At 44.7% G+C, this 17,383-nt stretch overlaps 3 protein-coding genes across 4 annotated transcripts in view; 2 read left to right on the top strand and 1 right to left on the bottom strand.

The window, feature by feature from the left end:
- The first annotated feature begins 2,016 nt into the window (after positions 1–2,016).
- CACYBP (calcyclin binding protein) lies at positions 2,017–7,801 on the top strand. The gene is made up of 6 exons (XM_074877073.1): positions 2,017–2,127; positions 2,612–2,804; positions 3,500–3,596; positions 4,196–4,295; positions 5,542–5,636; positions 7,482–7,801. Exons 1-6 carry the CDS (start codon positions 2,107–2,109, stop codon positions 7,639–7,641), a joined length of 666 nt encoding a protein of 221 aa, XP_074733174.1. The 5' UTR covers positions 2,017–2,106; the 3' UTR covers positions 7,642–7,801.
- A 979-nt stretch (positions 7,802–8,780) lies between these two features.
- MRPS14 (mitochondrial ribosomal protein S14) lies at positions 8,781–12,037 on the bottom strand. 2 transcript variants are annotated; one of them, XM_074877075.1, is made up of 4 exons: positions 11,901–12,037; positions 11,305–11,463; positions 9,213–9,277; positions 8,781–9,005 (listed from the first exon to the last, which is right to left on the bottom strand). In XM_074877075.1, the coding sequence occupies exons 1-4, from the start codon at positions 11,943–11,945 to the stop codon at positions 8,981–8,983; spliced, it is 294 nt and encodes a 97-aa protein (XP_074733176.1). In that variant the 5' UTR covers positions 11,946–12,037; the 3' UTR covers positions 8,781–8,980. The 2 variants fall into 2 exon arrangements, with proteins under 2 accessions (XP_074733176.1, XP_074733175.1); XM_074877074.1 differs by having other exon boundaries at positions 8,781–9,277; positions 11,901–12,036.
- Positions 12,038–14,707: 2,670 nt separating this feature from the next.
- Positions 14,708–17,383, top strand: part of TNN (tenascin N) — a 29,892-nt gene continuing 27,216 nt past the window's right edge. Inside the window, exon 1 of the mRNA XM_074877273.1 lies at positions 14,708–14,807. The gene's annotated coding sequence lies outside the window, so the exon portion shown is untranslated. The remainder of the gene's footprint in view (positions 14,808–17,383) is intronic.

The following is a 17,383-nucleotide window of genomic DNA, read 5'->3' as shown; positions in this document are numbered from 1 at the left end:
AATGCTTTATAAAACCACTTTTCCATGTAAGCAATTGCTCTAGGATTTCTTTTTTATTAGTTGAGATGAACAGCCATTGCTCCCAGATAACTGGGAAAGCACACAGCACTTCAGGAGAAGATATAAAGGCAATGAGGTAGAAAAGCTGAGGATTAAATTTACCAGACATAACATTTTGTATTGATTTACCTCCACATGACTATCCAAACACAGTTTGTCATCAGTTGCTATCAATGCCTGCAGACAGAAGCAGGAGGAGTGGCAGCTGTGTGCTAGATAGAGGCCGCACCCTTTCAGAACCCTCTCAGATGCTTTCCTCTCCGTCTCTAGAGCTGATGAGCACTGAAGAGCTCTCTGCGCTGTATTTTGTCTGCCGGACTGACTAGACCAGGGTCCTTCAGCCAAGTTTCAGTACTCCTCCTAACGCTAATATAGCTCCTTTTCCCCCTCCTGCTGCAGGAACTCTTCTGATTCTTCTCCCCCGGGAGAAGGCCTGCCACTTGGCTCCTTGTAAGGATGCGCAGGAGAAGAAAACCTGGCTTTGCCAGGCTCTCTTCTGTTTCCAGCCAGGGGAGGAGGCAGCATCCAGGTGCTACTGCAGCTTTATGCAGAGGAGAGCTGCGTGGAACTTGTTTTTACATTACAAGAGTGACAGCTCTTCCACGTGAAAGCTGCCACTCAAGTGGAAGTGCCACGGGCACCAAAACGTTCCTGATTTAAGGAAACAAACACTGGCTTTAAAAATATCTCAAGAAAAAAAGCAAATTACAGGCTCACTTACAAATGCATTTATGTTTGATGAAAGCATTTTCTCCTTTAGGCAGACATTAAATTATAAAGCAATACCAATTTAAATTCTAAAACATTGAGTACTTCCTAATATAAGACCACAACTGAGAGTGGAGAAACTCAAAGATTAGTAGCTAAGGAAAAAAACAGAAATTTTCTTGTCTCAGTGGCTGCTCAAGAGAAAGATCATAAGGAAACAATTCCTGAATAAGCAACTGCCCTTAACCAATTAAATAACCATGCCACAAAAGAAAATTCCAGTTGACCATATTGTATTTTCTGGATAAAAATCAGCTAGCCCAGCTTAAAATGCTATTCCTGGAGATGGACAGGCTGAGGGCCAGTCCTGTGAAAATTAAACATAACCAGAGTTAGTTATGCAGATTTTTCCCAACCCTTTCTCAGCTGCACATCTTGGAAGCACTGGACTAGAAGGTTGTAATAAACACCTCAGTACAACATCTGTTAAAACTGCTGTGTGGGATGCAGATTTGAACATAAATCCTTGGCTTCAGGTTTTCTATGAATTTAACTTCATCCGATCTTATCTTCCCTCCATACCTGGTACAAAACAAACCCTTCTTTACAGATTAATTCCTGGATGTTCACTTTCAAAGAGAAAAAAAAACCCAAGCCCGTAAATCAGCAAATGAGCTGGCATGCCTCAATTTGTTAAAATAGGTGTTTTCACTGGCACCCTCTTTGAGAGAAACCTATTTTTTAAATGCTGAAGGGCTGTATCCTGCCTGGGGTTCCGTTGTTTATAAAAGACATCTAGAGGCAAACCCTGACTCTTCCATTGCCTTTTTTTTTTTCTTTCCCCTCTGGGAAATTTTAGTGCCCGACCGTGACCTGGGGATACAGAAGCTCTTTGCTGTTGTTCAGTTCGCTGATTTACTAACGCTGGCGAGAAACACCGCGCTATACTTCTTTTTGTTGGACAACTACAACCGAGGTCGCAGTACTCGGCAAAGTCATTCCAAGTCTCCTCTACAAGAGCAGCGATTGCGGTGGCGCAGGAGGCCCGGCCGGGCCCGCCCGCCGCTCCCTCAGGTCGGCGGGAACCGCCCGCTATGGGCCGCCGGGCCGCGCGCCGCCCCTGAGCGCCTCGCGGAGGCGGGAAGACCCGTGGCCCCGCCCCTCGGCCACTGCCCCGCGGTTCCGCTCGCCCAGCGGAATGGGCGTGGCGGGCTGGCGGCGGCGGCGCGTCACTTCCGCTCGCGCGCTGCGTGGGCGGGGCGGGAGGCCGGAAGGTTCCAGAGGGGCCGCGGGAGCTGTTGCTGCCGCCGTCGCCGCCGGGGGGGCGCCGCACGCGACATGGCCGCAGCGCGCGAGGAGGTGAGCCGGGCCCGCCGCCCCCCCGCCGCGGGTCCTGGCTGGAACCGGGGGCTCGGGGCGGAGCGGGGCTCGGGGCCGGGGCGTGGCCGTGCTGGGGGACGCGGGGCCGGGCAGCGGCTTGGGCGGCCGCTGGGCGGTGCGGGGGTCTGCGCCTGAGGCGGTGTTGTGCGCTTCCGGCGGCATCCAGGCCCTGCTGAGGGCAAGCCTCCCGCTTCTGTCCCTCTGTTGTTTTTTTTAATTGATTGAAAGGTGAAACCTTGGAATATGCGCTGGTCGAGAAGTGAAAACGCGGGCGGCTGGGGAGTGAGGAGCGGATGGCTTCGTGTTTAACGGGGCGTAGAGGGACAGGAAACCACTGACCCGATAAACCTGACACTGCTACAGCTGGGAAATTTGAAAGTGTCACGACTGAAAGCGCTCAGGTGTGAACCTTGAGTAAAAAGAACTGTATCTAATATGTACGTGTGACTTATTTTCGAACCAGTTACAAAAAGATCTGGAAGAGGTTAAAGAATTGCTTACAAAAGCCACGAGGAAGCGACTTCGTGATGTCCTCATGACTGAGAAACACAAGCTAGAGCTAGAAATCAAGAATCAGCCTCCACCAAAGCCAAAAGATGTGGCAGAGGAAGACAAGTCGTTGCTGGGAGGATACACAGTGAAAATAAACAATTATGGTAGGATTACTTTTCTGAACGCTTCCTAGAGGCCCAGCGTCTCTCTGAGGAGAAGGCAGGGCAGCATTAATATGAGTTGCAGTTGCCACTTAGCATTATAGAGAAGCCTTATTAAGTGTTTATTTCATACTGGAGACCCCACTTTAAAAGCTGCTATGTGCTTACTGAGCCATCCCAACCACAGTGTGTATTAGTTCTGTGCGATAGTACTGGTGGGATGCATTAATGATCCCTCCTGTACCAGCTAGTATTTTTCCATTGCCTAGCGCTTAGCAGCAATGGAGGAGTGAGCTGTGGCTTCTCTGCTCACCATGTAGGTGAAAGGAGAGGGAATTGCTCAAGATACTTGCCATGCGGAGAGCAGGGGGAAAAGTGGGTCAAGGAAACTGCAGCAAAAGCAGACAGCTACTTCTGGCTCCCCCTGCACAGAGTTGCTGCCCTTTCACCTGAGTTGATATGGGGGTTTTTCTCAGAATCTGCAGGAATTAGGGAACAGGGCAACATGTGAAAAAAAACCTCCTTTTGCTCTCAAATTGTTCCTGAATAATTCATGTCTTCCCCTTACCCCTCTGAAGATTGTTTCAATAAGGCAGAGATCCTGGTCATTGCTGGGGGACTTTGTGGGGGGGAGTTGGAATGGAATTCAGGAAGTTTATGGAGGAAAGCTAGAACTTAATCTTTTTTTTCACTTGCAGGTTGGGATCAGTCAGATAAGTTTATTAAGATTTACATCTCTTTAAATGGAGTCCAGAAGCTTCCAGCTGAGAATGTGCAGGTGAATTTCACAGAGAGGTGAGTTCATTTTGTTGCACCACGCCACAGGGAACAGCATGGATGAAGAACACTATTTGAAATTCAGGAATGTGTTGTGTTGAGTTCTGTTCTGGATCAGCCCTTACCCCCCCACAGTCCCTCTTTTTTTTTTTCCTTTAAATTTGAGTGATACTAGCCTTTAGAAGGACTTGCCACATAGCCTTAAGTATAGCTCTCATTAGAGGGTATCAGGGGATTTTCATTTTACAAATGCTTATTGCACCTGATCCCATTTGACAGGATATGTAGTGTTAGCCCTGGTTTTTGATGGTGACAGAACTGAAGCGTACATTAAGCAAATCTGCCTTTCCAAGGTTGTAGGAGACCAGTGAGGTAGAATGAACCCTGAAGATCTTGATCTGTTGTGAAGTCTGGACAGGTCCTTTTAAGTCCTCAGTATTAAATTGAACTGAGGATTTGAAAGCCCTGGGGAGAAAGTAATTCAAGCCAGCTGATGTGCTTTCCAAAGCAATACACCTGCCAAAGGGGTTTCAGACATTGTTTTTGGTGGCAAGGCACAACAGTCTTACAATGATTGGAATTATTTGTGCTCTTCTTCCCCTGCTTTCTGGTTCCAGGTCATTCGATCTGCTAGTGAAGAATCTGAACGGGAAGAACTACACCATGACCTTCAACAACCTGCTGAAACCCATCTCTGTGGAAGGCAGCTCTAGAAAGGTCAGTGCACCTCGGCTGTTAAGAGATATTTAGGTCCCTCACAAGGTACCATGTTCGTTGCCGGACTCTAGTTCAAGAGGCTCGGTGCTAACCTTCAGTCCCTTCTGTCTGTAAAGCCTTGTCACTGTCAACATGATCCTTAGTAATCTGTAATTGTTGTAACTGTGAAATTATTCTCTGGAATCTATGGGCTTCTATTTCAAAAGATCATGTCTGGATATTGTATGCTTTTTTTTAATAGCTCTGACAGGATTTCAGAAATAATTAAGCAGAGAATTCTACTAAGCATCCATTTGCATCCTTGTGCTTTTAAATACCTCTGAGAAATTCTTTGCAATTTTCAAGTCCGAGAGACTTGTCAGCAGACCAAAATCTTGAGAAGCTTAAATAGGCTTAATACCCAAAGTCTGGAATCTGCTCTGCCTTCGTGAGGGTGTGTTGCTCCAGAATTGAACACTAGTGACACTTTGCTGCTGATGACTGACTGCAACTGGCAATAGTGTCCATACTCCGCTATTTGTAGCACCTTTCTGGGCTTAGGGATGGGTCAGATACCTTGTGTGTGTTCTGTGCAGTTGTGGGCTGTGCTTAGTGACATCAGCTCTGAAGAAATGATTGTTCAATTTGAAATTGCCCTAAAACTAGGACAGTGTAAAATTAAAACAACTGAAATAAATGAGGGTGGTGCTCTGGTGATTTCTAGCACTGTGTAAAAGGAAGCAGTGATCATGTACTTGATAAGCTAAAGCTCCAGCAGACTCTTGTCTGCTGTGGCACGCAGGAGTTCTTTGCGAAATTTAGGTCAGGGTTGCAACGAAACAGGCCTTGCTTGGTAACTTGCAAACGTATTGCAAGATTAAGCAATGCCCTAAAACTAGTTTCTTATCCCTGGAGAAATAAATTGGGAGAGCCTCTACCTGAACTTGGTATTTGTGGAGAAGTCTGGTAAATACAGGCATCCTTTACCAGACAGTCCTGGGTACTTCAGCATCCTGAGAATCGCTGCGTGGTTTTTCTGTATCAGTACTGTAATTCTCTGCTAGTATTATATTAATCATACCATTTAAATGTCTACAAGGAGGTTAATACTTTGTACCCGAAGCTGAGTACATACTCTAATTTCTACCCGCTATAAATGTGCGAGTATAGAAAGAGGTTTGTTATAAGCTAACCTTGCTTGTTGTGGTTGTGACTAGTGACTCTTTATGAAGCATTCTAAATTCATGCCTTGCTGTTCTCCATGCAGATAAAGACAGACACGGTCCTTGTGATGTGTAGGAAGAAGAGGGAGGAGAAATGGGAATGTCTCACTCAAGTGGAAAAAGAAAGCAAAGAGAAAGAGTAAGTGTCTCTTCAATGCTCCATCTTGTTCCCCATTTCTTGTTCTCCACACTACCTTAGGACTGCCAGGAGAGCAGATCTGTGCTGCCTGTGCAGCCAGACTGTCAGAGTCGCTGCTCTGAGGGACAAGCCCCTGAGAGAATCATTAGGTTGGGGGTTTTTTTTGGTACTAGTAGGGCTGGCAGTGGAGGAGATACGCTTTGAGTAGCTGTTTGCCACTCTTATACTGTTTTATTGCTGCTGCTGAAGGCTGCATCATAGGAAGTATGATGGATAAGACCTGCAGGGAGAGTGCTAAAGGTAATCAGCCAATTAAAGATTCACTTATATTTTGATGGCTACATTGGTTGCAAAAACTGCTCTAGTGACAATGACTTTTTTTTTAGATTGTGTATATTATATAGAAATACATAGATAATCTCTGCAGCTCTGCTGGTTGAAGTAATTATTATTTTGTCACCTGTGTGTGAGGTGCCTGCACAAAAATCCCAACATCCTTTTGGCAAAACAGGTCTTTGCTTACCTAGGTCATTACATGAAGTCTCAAGCTAATTTGTATGACTTCAGGAGCTTGGGAGCCATCCTACAAGCAGCTTAGGCACTGGATATATAAAGGTGGTAAACTACAGCAGGAAAGAGCTGCGGAAAAGAGACATATATATATATATATATATAAAATGGAGTATATCATACAATAATTTTTTATTATTTTACAATACACACACATGTTCTTATCGAGAAGAGAATGTGTATACCCACCTTGAAGCATGGAAGCGCTCACTTTCTCAAAAGTTATGCCTGCCAACTACTCATTTTGTGTATATTTATAGGATGATTTGCTAAAACTGATTAGTCCTAACTAACCGTACCTGACCTTAGAGCAAAACTACCTTCCCCTCTCAAATGACATCACTGGAGATGAAGAGAAGGTGATTTGACCACTAATGCAGGTTGCAGGAGGGACAGGGTCGTTTTGCTAAACCTGTATCTTGTGAAGTCCTGCGTGCTGCCCAGCCTGCCACGGCCAGTATTGCCGCCTTACTCAAAGTGCTGAGGGTTTACAGTGTGGCCGAATGAGCCTTTCCAGAATCACAGCTCGGTCTGCAAGACTGGCTGTTAGCTCTGTGCTTGGGGAACTTGCTCCCTCTGCTGATCTCTTTTGATCTGCATGTTTTTCAGATAGCCTGCAGCTGCTCTAGAAACTACCTAGAGGATTTTAGAAAACAGGCTAGAGGGAGGCAGTTTTGCCAGAGAAGGCATTATGTATCATCTGGTATTGTGGGGTGTGTCATACCCAGGTGCTTACCATGTGGGTGGCACTGTTGGTCAGCTGGCTGCTTAAATTGAGAAAATTGCTTTGAAATGCAAGGTGTTAAAAAAATCAGTCAACCTCTGGAGATAATCTGAAAAATGAGAAGCAGAAAATGTCTTTTGGGTTGTGAATGTGTTCACAGAGCTCAATGTGGTGGTTTTTCTATTTTTATTCACTTGTCACATGACAGCACAGACAGATGTTGGCGCTTTGTGTCTGTTACGTTCCACTCCTGCTTCCTAAAATTAATTTTGGGTATGCTTCCAGGGTCATGTTTCCTTCAGAATGCTTCCCGCCATCCTTAGTGGGACAGCTCTAGGTATACAACTCAACTTGCACTTAGTTTAAGGGTACTCTTTAGGATTGCCCCTACTTGGAAGCTGCCTGAGGTGTGACTGAAGACTGCCAGGGTCTAAAGACTTCACCAAAGCAAAATCATGTTACCAGGATGTTTCAAACAAATATTAGCATTTAATTTTTTTGCCTGGGATTGTTGGCTATACCTGATCTTCTCATATGTATCCATCTTGCAGGAAGGCTGCCTACGACACCTCAGATCCTAGTGAAGGGCTTATGAACCTTTTAAAAAAGATGTACGCAGAAGGGGATGATGAAATGAAGCGCACCATCAACAAAGCCTGGGTTGAAAGCAGAGAAAAGCAATCCAAAGGGGACATACCAATGGATATTTGAAAGTACTCTAAGGGCCGCCTTAACACTGATCTTCCATGTGAGACACGCTGTGCTGCAAAGATCATTGTTTACACAACCTTCTTCCAAGCAAAGACAGTCATTTTCCATTTTGGGTTGGAGAAAATATTTAAATAAAAGAGCTTATAAAGCATTTCCTTCAGTCAAGTGGTTCACCATTTCCTGAAGAGTGGAGCATAGGTATATCCTTACCCTTCCTTGAAAAAGCATCTCAGATGAGTGGAGTGTTGTGAAATGGAGAACAGAATGTAAAAGAAAAGGAATTCTAAACCAGGATGGGTCAAGGCCTTTCTGTTGCAAGTGACAGCTGTAACCACCTGGTTGCTGGGGCTCATGTCATGTTCCCTACATGGGGAGTGGTTTTTTGATTAGATGTTGAACTGTAAAGCTTGTCACAAAGGGAGAAATGCTGAAGAAAGTAGAACCACTATCTGAAGCACCTGATAGCTGAGCAGAAACATGGTGTTAATCCTGTGGTATTAACAGAGTATGAAGTAGATTGAGATAGCTTATACTCCAAAATTTGACTCAACTGGGGGTGAGGGGCTGCTGTCTGTTTGCTGCCTGTGTGCCTTCCATTCCATGGTAGAACTGTTTTACTGGGCCTGTTTCTTGCAGCCCCTCAGCCCCACGGCTAGTGGGGGGGACAGGGCAGCCATTTCCCCTTTATTGCCCTGCTTTGAAGAAGGGTACAGGGCAAACATGAGCTTAGCAGCAGGCTTGTTGTTTCCTTCCTGCTTCCTTCTTGTGTGTCTCCCAAGGACAGATTTGTTTGATGTTACCTTATGAATTAAGGAAGCCATTAACCTTATTATGGTCTGGACTAGGACTTCCTACCTTGTTCTTAAAGCATTGGACCAAGTGCTGCACTACAAGCAGGAGATAAATACTAGCACGGTGTTGTTTCTAACAGGTCCTTTATCCACTTTGTTTGCTTGTTAATATAAAGTTTGCATAGCAAGAGTAACTTAACTTGAGGCCATTTTTATTTTCAGTTCATGCTCACCCTTGTTCATGGCAGAATAGCACTCTGCCCCGTTGTGCAATTTCATTTATGCTTTTACCCGAATTACCATGGTGAACGTACCGTACGGTGGCAAAAAAAACTGCTTAAACAAGCCTTGTGCTGTATGTCTTTATTTCTAATGTTGCCCGTATCACAAATCTCAGCTTAGTTCTGCAACAGTCAACTTTTTTTCCTCAGAATAAAACCGCCTCTCATACAGACCAGTTCAGTGCAGATATGCTGCTTCTTGTCACCTGATACCAACTGCAATCCAGTGAGTTTAATGAATCGGCATGGCTTCTCATCCTTTCCTCATTAGTTTGATATTAATGCTGGACTCCTGAACAGGACAGTCATGCTTTAATTACTCAAACACACAAGTGGAGCCTGCTTCCCGTTTTCTGCCTGAATGTATATCCATGTGGTGATCTACCACATAGCCCTCTGTACCCCAGACATCTGAGCATGGTCAGCAAAATGGCGGAAAACAATTCTGCTGAGCCTCCAACGCCGCTTCACCCCCCGAGGGCGGGATGTCAGGACACACCTATTTCGGATCCTCACAGGGCAGCTGTCCCGGGGCAAGTCAGCAATCTCTTTATCAGCCACTTCCTAAAACAGAAGATCACAGCCTAGAGTTTACCTGTGTTCCCCAGGATTTTGAGGGGGCTTATTGCCAGACCTCAAAATCTAGCTGTAGAGCAGGTACCACCACAATCTCCTCTACCGCCTCATGAGGATGCTTTGCTATTTGATAAGGAACTCACGCCCGTCTTCCTCACTTGGGCCTTTCTTTCTGGGTATCCCAACAGCAAATGTAAAATGATCCACATGGAGACCCCAAAGTTAACCTTACTATACAGACTGAACAACCTCATGCCAGTAATTCTCATTAGTCAAAAATCTGCTTGGTGTTGTCCATGTTGCACAGTGGGCTACTCCTTTAAAATAAGCTGAAGTTAAATATTATGTTCCTTATTAACTGCCTTGCCAGGTAATACAGTTTGATGTCAGTAAAAGGAATCTCATAGTATACTTTGGAAGGAGATACAGGCAGAGGAAGACAAGTCAAAGTGTCTCTGTTCTAATGAGAAGGTCTTCCTATGTACAGTAAGAGCTCAACAGTTTTCAGAAGCACCACATAGCAGCAATTGAAACATCAGAAGGACAAGTGAGCTCAGCAAGGAGATGCAGCCTAAAGGAAGTCGCTTGAGGCTAAGTAAGTGTCCCTGATTGCAGCATTCTTAATATGCTATTTTCTGAAGGACAGAAGGGCCCGAAGAATCCTGTGTTCAGTCATGGTAAGAAATCACAGTTGGGAGGTAAAAGGAAGGTCTGAAGCTGGGCTACAAAAACTCCCATTATGTTGCAGGAGTGCTGAAAAGCAGTAGTGTAAGGCTATCTTCTAAACGGATGTTGGCCTTCGAAGGAAGGTGGTATCAAGACAGCAATGTGACTTTCAACTTCAGTAACACCAAGGTCAGTGGGACTTCTTGTCTTCAGAACATATTTCAGTTACTGGTTTTGTCCAGTTGTGCATCTTACCTGTGTATATAGCTATACACTTCACCTAGTACAGCCAAACACTTGCACTACTTTTTTGACCTATTTAATTTCTAAGATTTTATTCAGAAAGTAGCCTATGCTTTCAGAGAAAACTCGTAACTTTTTAAAACTAAATTTGGAGCCCAAACAGCATTTTGTATGGGAGGAAAAAGTTACTTTCTCAATGTCGTCTTCTTCATTCTAACTGCTGCTATGATTTAGTGACTTCAGAAGGTGACAAAAGCAGCTGAGGAATACCAAAAGCAAAGCCAGCTGCCGTCTCTGTTTTGGTTTGTTTGTTTGTTCTGTAAAGACATCCAACATGGACTAGACTTGCCAAGAGAATGGTAAAGTCAACATATAAAAGCAGACTTCTCTGCCAGGATGTTTAAGTGTGAAAGGATCTCACCACAACTAGGCATGGCCAGATCAAATACATACAGGAATATTTCTGATACTTGCAAATGTTTTTAATGCTTAGGAAGGAAGGCTGAGAGCAGGGTACTGAATATGTGCATTTTTAAGAGCAGATCTAACGCCCAGATCTGATGTAGCTTTTACATGCTTGTAGCTCAGGCCAGGAATAAAATTAAGTATTTCTAATTGAACAAATTGGTGGTTTTGGCTGGATCCAGCTTCCAGATTTTTAAATAAGCAAAAAAATCTAAAGTTTATTTAGGAAACTATAAGTAACCATATAATATCCTATATCATCAAAAATAAGGAAAATAGCTTTTTGAATGTTAGTGACAGATGTGAGGGGGGAAAAAAAAAAAAATCAGACTTCGGTGTATGTGGTGTTATATATACTGCTTACATGAGAAGCACTGGTTTTAAAAATAACCAAAACCCAACCACACACAACCTCTAGTCTGATGAATACACCCCCGAAAGGCAGAGGCTCTGAAGACGCGTGGGCACCAGCAGCAACTACGCAATACGGTGTGATTCTGGGCTCGTGGGTTAGGGAAACGCAAGCGATGGTGACCCAGCACAGCCGCTCAGGCCTGCGAAGCGGCTGCTGTGGGTCACGTCAGCGGGAGCCAGGAGAGGGCCCGTGGCCGGGGCACAGCTACGGGGCGGCGGCCCGGTACCTGCAGCTCCTTGGGAAGGATGGTGTTCTTCCGGATGGCGTTGATCCGCAGCCTCTCGTCCGCGTACTCGTACGCCAGTTTCCTTCTCTTGACATCCCGCAGCATCCTCCAGTCCACGTAGTAGCTCCGCACTTGCCTTGTGCAGGGTGAGGGGAGAACCTAGTTAAAAAAATAAAGTTTATAATAGCCACCTGCTGCACATACAGTTTGCTCAATTTAAGTATGAATTGTTCCCATAAACGTCTCTTTGTCAGACTTTTTCAAGTTACTTCCTTGCAGTGCAGCTCCTGCCACAGAATGATGGCATGCAATCCAGTTTAGTTCACGGAAATCCGCAAAGAATTTACGATACCGGCGACGCCAACAACCCGAAGTTACGCCCGCACCCGCGCTGCTCCCGCCGCCGCCGCCGAACCCCGCGGCCTAACCCAGGCTGGGACCGACGCGGGGCCGGGGCCGAGCCAGCCGCCCCCAGCGCTCTGACAGCCCCCCAGCACCCTCGCCGGGCCCTGCCCGCTGCCCGGCGCTTCAGCCGGGCGGGACAGGGCCCGCAGGGGAAGGAGAGGGAGGGAACAGAGCTGACCAGCCGGGCTGACCTGCCGAGCGGCCCGCAGCGCCCAGCCTAACATGGAGGCCGCCATCTTGTCGGTGCGCAGCGGCGGCGCCGCGCATGCGCCTTAGGCCGGGCGGGAAGGGGGCTGCCGCCGCTGTGGGGTGTGGGGCTGACAGCGCCTGCCCCGCCGTCGGGCCTTCGCTCTCCCGTGCGTCCTTCTGCAGTGAAACTGTATTTCCAGTGCCTTTGCGGGGGGAGGAAGAAAAAAAAAAAAAAAAAAGAAGAACCCAAACCGCTTTAGAGCGTCGTGCTGTATATCGCGGTGCTGATGTCGAGCCTCGCTGGCACCGGCCGTCATTAGAGGGGGCTGGTACCTCCCACAGAAACCTCAGGATCCGACTTTGGGCGGACCAAAAGCATCCGAGGTTGAAGAGGAAAGTGTGTAAAAATGACAGGGAAAAGAGTCCCACCAGGAAAATGTGATGCAGAGACATCACAGTGCGTTGTGGGGTCTCTGGCCAGAAAAGCACATTTGTCCTGTACGCTGGTCATCGCTGTGTATTTATTAGGTTATCTGCCAGCTGCTTTCCTAAGTGCACTTTTAGTTTTGTTTCTTAAGAGTTTCTTCGCTTGCTTATTGCCTAGGACTATTCCAAAATCTCTATCAGTGTTTTGCATTTTTTTAACTCATGAATTCTGGGTAAGTTACAGTATTTTACAGACAAAATTGAATAATAATAATCCTGAAGAATGAAAAATATATGGGAAATTCTGCTTCTGTTGTTCTTAGCTGCCCCGTTGGTGAGAGAAACTGTCCTACCGCCTGGGACTTCACTTAGGCAGTGTTTAAAATAAGTCTATGTCCTGATTTCAGGGAAAACATCCATTACATTTTTGATGTTGAATTAATAATTTTGATTAAATTTTCTGTTCATATCAGCTTGTTAGCTACATGCAAAAAGTCATGCGAGAAGATGGACTCTCTCAGTCTGTCACGCTACTTGTCTGTGTGCCAGGTGTTTTACTTAGGTGCCTGCTATATTATACCGGTCCTGAAGTATGTAGGTGTGATCTGTAGGAAGTGGTCAGACTGGCAGTCTACTGCAGTCAGATTTTATTATCCATGCTGCAGTCAGCAGCATCAGCTTCCACAGTAAGTTACCCACCTAGGCTGATGGTGATCAGTGGAAAGAGGTCATTTTTGGTGCTGATGAAGTGGTTAATTCTCCACAGTCTATTCAGTTTCTGGCTGCCTTGCCAACCCAGGTGTTACCTACCCTGAAAGTTTTTGTCCTGTGGATGTGCCAAGCTGAAGCCACTGTAATACCTGTTAGAGCATTAAAGTGGCACGGAGGGGTAGCTATTTTCACTTCTTGCTTTAGATGGGTCTCATTAGCCATGGAGAGGTGAGATGCTTGTCACTGGCCTCATTTCCCATCTCTCTGTGCTCCCTTCATACTCTGAGAAGCCGAAAGGCTGCTTTTAAACTTGTGTGAGGGTCTGTCTGCAGAGGGAAACTGCAGCAGCAGCAAAGCTCAGCCTGCACAGCCTGTGGGCTGCAACCTTTCTGTGAGCATCCAGTTTGAAACTCAGGCTGTTTGTGACTGTGCTTCCTGGTGATGTGGTGTGTTAGTGCACGACTGGCTTGGAAGTAGGTATCTGGTGTTTGCTGAGAGAGAAGTTCAAGCTTTGTTCCCTGATGCTATTGTGTATAACTTGCTGTTTTTTCAGCTTTCCAGCTGATAAAAGCAATCTGTAGAATATCAGCAGAGCAAATAAAGGAAGCAGCTGATGTGATCCAAAGGGGATTTGGATGTTAGAGCATGCATTTGTTTCTACAATATTTTATTCTAGGGAACTTGGTCTCTCTGTGTTTGTTGGATGGTCCAGCTGAATGAGGAACTAGTGAGTGTGGGAAGGAGAACTATTTTTTTCAGTCAGGTCTGAATCCCTCCCTTGCTCAGTAGCATCACCTGTGTAATCAGCTGTGGAGGTGGGACCATCCATGTTGCCTTGCAGCACTATCTTTCCCTTTCTGTAACAGGGTTGTCCAGGACTGTGTTTGGTGCTTACAGCTTTAAAAAATACAAACTAAGTGATAAATTATGGAGCTCCAGTGTGAGTGAGTGGTGTTTGCAGAGTTGAGTGCAGTAAGCATGCTGTATTTGATTTCACCCCACTGTTGTGGTGACTGAGATTGGCAAGGGCTAATGGTGTTATGTTGGTAGCCCTTAGGCTGCTGCTATCTTTAAGCTCCCTCCACACAGCTTCTGGCTGCAATAAAGCAAAGCAACTAGTTAGAATCTGAGGCAGTTTGTTAGCTAAAAACTGGGATCAATAATGCACATGGTTAAAAGAATCATGTGGATACCTTAACAATGCCTACAGTGCATAATTTGCTTTCCTTTAAGTTCTTGAAGTTGTTTTGTTTTGTTTTTTTTTAAAGTATTGTGCTAGATAAGTGCAGTGTTGTGTTTAACTACTGCTGGTTTTAAAAGGTGTTTTATTTTTGCTTTCTGTATTACTCCACCTGAATTTCACATCATTAATACTGCAAATGTGCTCATCAATACATGGGTCTTGGTTGATAATTCTGGGATGTTTGCTGCGATTTACAGGGTTGGAAAGGCTTTCTGGCTTTTGACTAGACATAAAATGAATAGGGAATGGTTCTTTCTGCTGGTGTGCAAGACTGATACTGAGTAGGGGAATCGCTCCCCAGACTAGCACGCGCCTTAGGTGGTTTGTGGGAGGGCAACACCCCGAGGCCTTTATTGGTTCCTTTCATCTGGTCTATGAGACTTAAATTCATCGCAGGGACTGCTGCTGGTTTGCAGCTGGAGGGGGAAGGAGACAGGATTTGGTGACCTTTCAGCTTGCTCAAATTACCTTTGCAAGTGGTGGCTGCGTTGGAAGGGTTCTGAACAAGAGAACTGAAAGTACTTGAAAGGTAAGAGAAAAGTATTTTTATTCCTTCTGAGATTCTTGTTGTTTGTTCTGAATGAAAAACCCAGCCAATTTTTCTCTGACTTCCTGTAGCAGATGCTCTCCAAGGCTTTGAAACCTTACACAAGCATAAATAATCCTGTATTATGGGCATGAATTATTATTGCAAAATGTATAGTAGTATTTAATGTCTCTCTATTTTGAATGGCTTAAGCTTTCGCAGGTTGTCTCCTGTAACCATATGAAACCACGTATCTGCTAAAGTAAATGGGAATTTTGCCTTTGGCTTTAATGGAGCTAGGGTTTAACCCAGAAGGTAATTGTTTTGGAATACTTGTTCCTAGTAATTTCCATTTTAGGCTCTGATTTCTGTGTGACAATAGTTGTTTTAAAAGCCCTTTCTTTTGTCGTGAGATCATGCTGGAATTTGATCACACATAATTGCAACAAACTCTCAGTAATCGTTCAGTATTTTCTTATCCAAAGTCCTTTCCTATGCGTTCTAGTGCACCTTTTCACAGACTCGGTGGTGGAAGCCAGTAGAAGTTTTTTACCACATAAAATGTATCACTAGTTCCACAATAAAACTACCTTATTGGTTATGCTAGTTATAATAAAAATAGCATTCAATGGATAAATGAAATTGATCAAATAACAAGGAGTTACAAAATGAGCTATACAGAAAACAGAACCAAGATTTGCTTCAGGAAACACTGACTGACTTAAACTGGAAACGATTTAACAGAAAGGAGCTAGGTCATTTGTTACAAAATGCATATTTATGCTAACTAGCAAATGTGCAAATACTCTTAAGGCTCTCTGCACTTTCTAATGAGTATGTAGGATTTCAGAAGCAATCTCTTATTCACGTATAAACAGTACACCTTGCTTATCGGACTTTGCAGAAGAATTACCATAAAATAAAAGGTAAATATAAGGGTAAATCTAGAAGCACATTATCTAACTGGATGATTAGAATTCTGTTTTTCTATTCATTATTTCAAATCATCCCAAACCTCTGTATGATAGGTAAGGTTCATTCAGTCTGGAAGTAAAAAAGGTAGATACTAGCAGAAGAAACAATCTTGCTAAATTAATGGTTCGTGATTGCATAATATTGAAAACAGAAGGCTGGCTAGCTTATTACAGCAGTTGCATTTAATGATTCCTTTGGAAGCCCCCAGATGTATTTTATATGCCACCAATGCCAGAGAAAAAATCTGATGCAGAGCTTTCTAAAGCAGATGAGGTTTGGAACAGCAAAACAGTTTCACTATGGAAAATAAAGACAATCCCATTGGTTAAGCTAAATTACACTTATGGAAAGTCTGTAAAATTAGTGGCTTGTCTCAGCCGAATGCTTCACCAAGAAAAATATGTAAAGCAGAATGAAAATGGTCTAGGCTTTTTAGCAACTTAGTATCGCCATTTTGTGCATATTTTGACCCTCCCTTCATTTTTGTCAGACTGCCAAAACAAAAAATAGTAGCCCCTATGACTGAGCTCTGCTCTTTGGTGTTACTGACGTGTCATTCTTTATTGCTAAAAGCGTTGCAAGATGTAAGCAGCACAACTGTATTCCCACTTACTCAGAGATGAGCTGGTTTATCAACTTCTGTGCTGCTACATCTGCTTCTCTATCTAAGAACATAGCTTTGCCATGGGCCTCTGCAGGTGCATTTGCTTCTCTCCACAGGCTGCTGCCACGCACTCCCCTGCTCCCGCACTGTCCTCTCCGTGCTTTAAGCTGTACAGCATTCTACAGTCAACATCCATTTGAGGGCACAGCACGTGGTAAATATCCATCACTGGTAATGCTTGTGTCTCCTGAGCCTTCCTAGTGTTGGTCAGAGAGGTCTGTTGCTGCTCTTCTTAAGAGTTATTCAAGTAACTGATGGTGGTTTAGATATCAGCAACACTTCTGTGAACTTGCTAAGGATTTTCTGACATGTCTTCTAATATTTGTTATTCTTCTTGTGTTCCTCAAGAAACCTCCCCTAGCTTTAGGATGGTTAAACATGCCAATTTTCCAACTTGGCAGTTAGGAAACTGTCAACTCTCATGTCTCTAGTACTGCAGTACAACTTGGCAGCTTCTGTTCTAGCCCTAGTGTGTAAAATGCTGGGCTTGAAAAATTGCACAATGTACTTTTCCTTTGGTACTTAGAAAGCTCAAGTCTCAGCCCATGGCTCCTTTCACGGCATCTCCTTTTTTTCTGGCTACTTTTCTTCAACTTAAATGTATATTGCTTCTGGTGTTGTGTTGTATAACTCTTGCTGCTTGGATACATACATAGGTGGTGCTGCCCCATTTTCTCAGTCTTTGATCTTATAATTCTCTCTCTCTTCCTTTTCTGCAGCCTTGGGAGTGTCCTAGATCTGCATTTCCTTCTTCCTGTGACTGCAAGTCCCCCTTCCCATCCTCAATCCCATCTCCACATCCCCTGAGTGGCACCCTGCTAAGCATCTACATCCATGTCTTTATCAGCTCTTGCCTTGACTGAAGCAGCTTCCAGACACGCATCTCCTGTGGCTGTCTGGGTGCTAGCAGAAGACAATACTGCAAAGGCCTGTACCCTGA

Source organism: Strix uralensis, chromosome 8 (assembly GCF_047716275.1).
Source record: "Strix uralensis isolate ZFMK-TIS-50842 chromosome 8, bStrUra1, whole genome shotgun sequence".
Lineage (NCBI taxonomy): Eukaryota > Metazoa > Chordata > Aves > Strigiformes > Strigidae > Strix > Strix uralensis.
Note: the sequence above shows the minus strand (reverse complement) of the source record. Positions and strands in the feature narration are given on the sequence as shown.

Coding starts and splice junctions, on each gene's coding strand:
- CACYBP (XM_074877073.1), top strand. CDS start 2,107: ATGGCCGCAGCGCGCGAGGAG. Junction 2,128..2,611: donor TGGCCGCAGCGCGCGAGGAG/GTGAGCCGGGCC, acceptor TTTTCGAACCAG/TTACAAAAAGATCTGGAAGA. Junction 2,805..3,499: donor AGTGAAAATAAACAATTATG/GTAGGATTACTT, acceptor TTTCACTTGCAG/GTTGGGATCAGTCAGATAAG.
- MRPS14 (XM_074877074.1), bottom strand. CDS start 11,945: ATGGCGGCCTCCATGTTAGGCTGGGCGCTGCGGGCCGCTCGGCAG. Junction 11,464..11,900: donor CGCTGCGGGCCGCTCGGCAG/GTCAGCCCGGCT, acceptor TTTTTTAACTAG/GTTCTCCCCTCACCCTGCAC. Junction 9,278..11,304: donor TCCTTCCCAAGGAGCTGCAG/GTACCGGGCCGC, acceptor CTTCTGTTTTAG/GAAGTGGCTGATAAAGAGAT.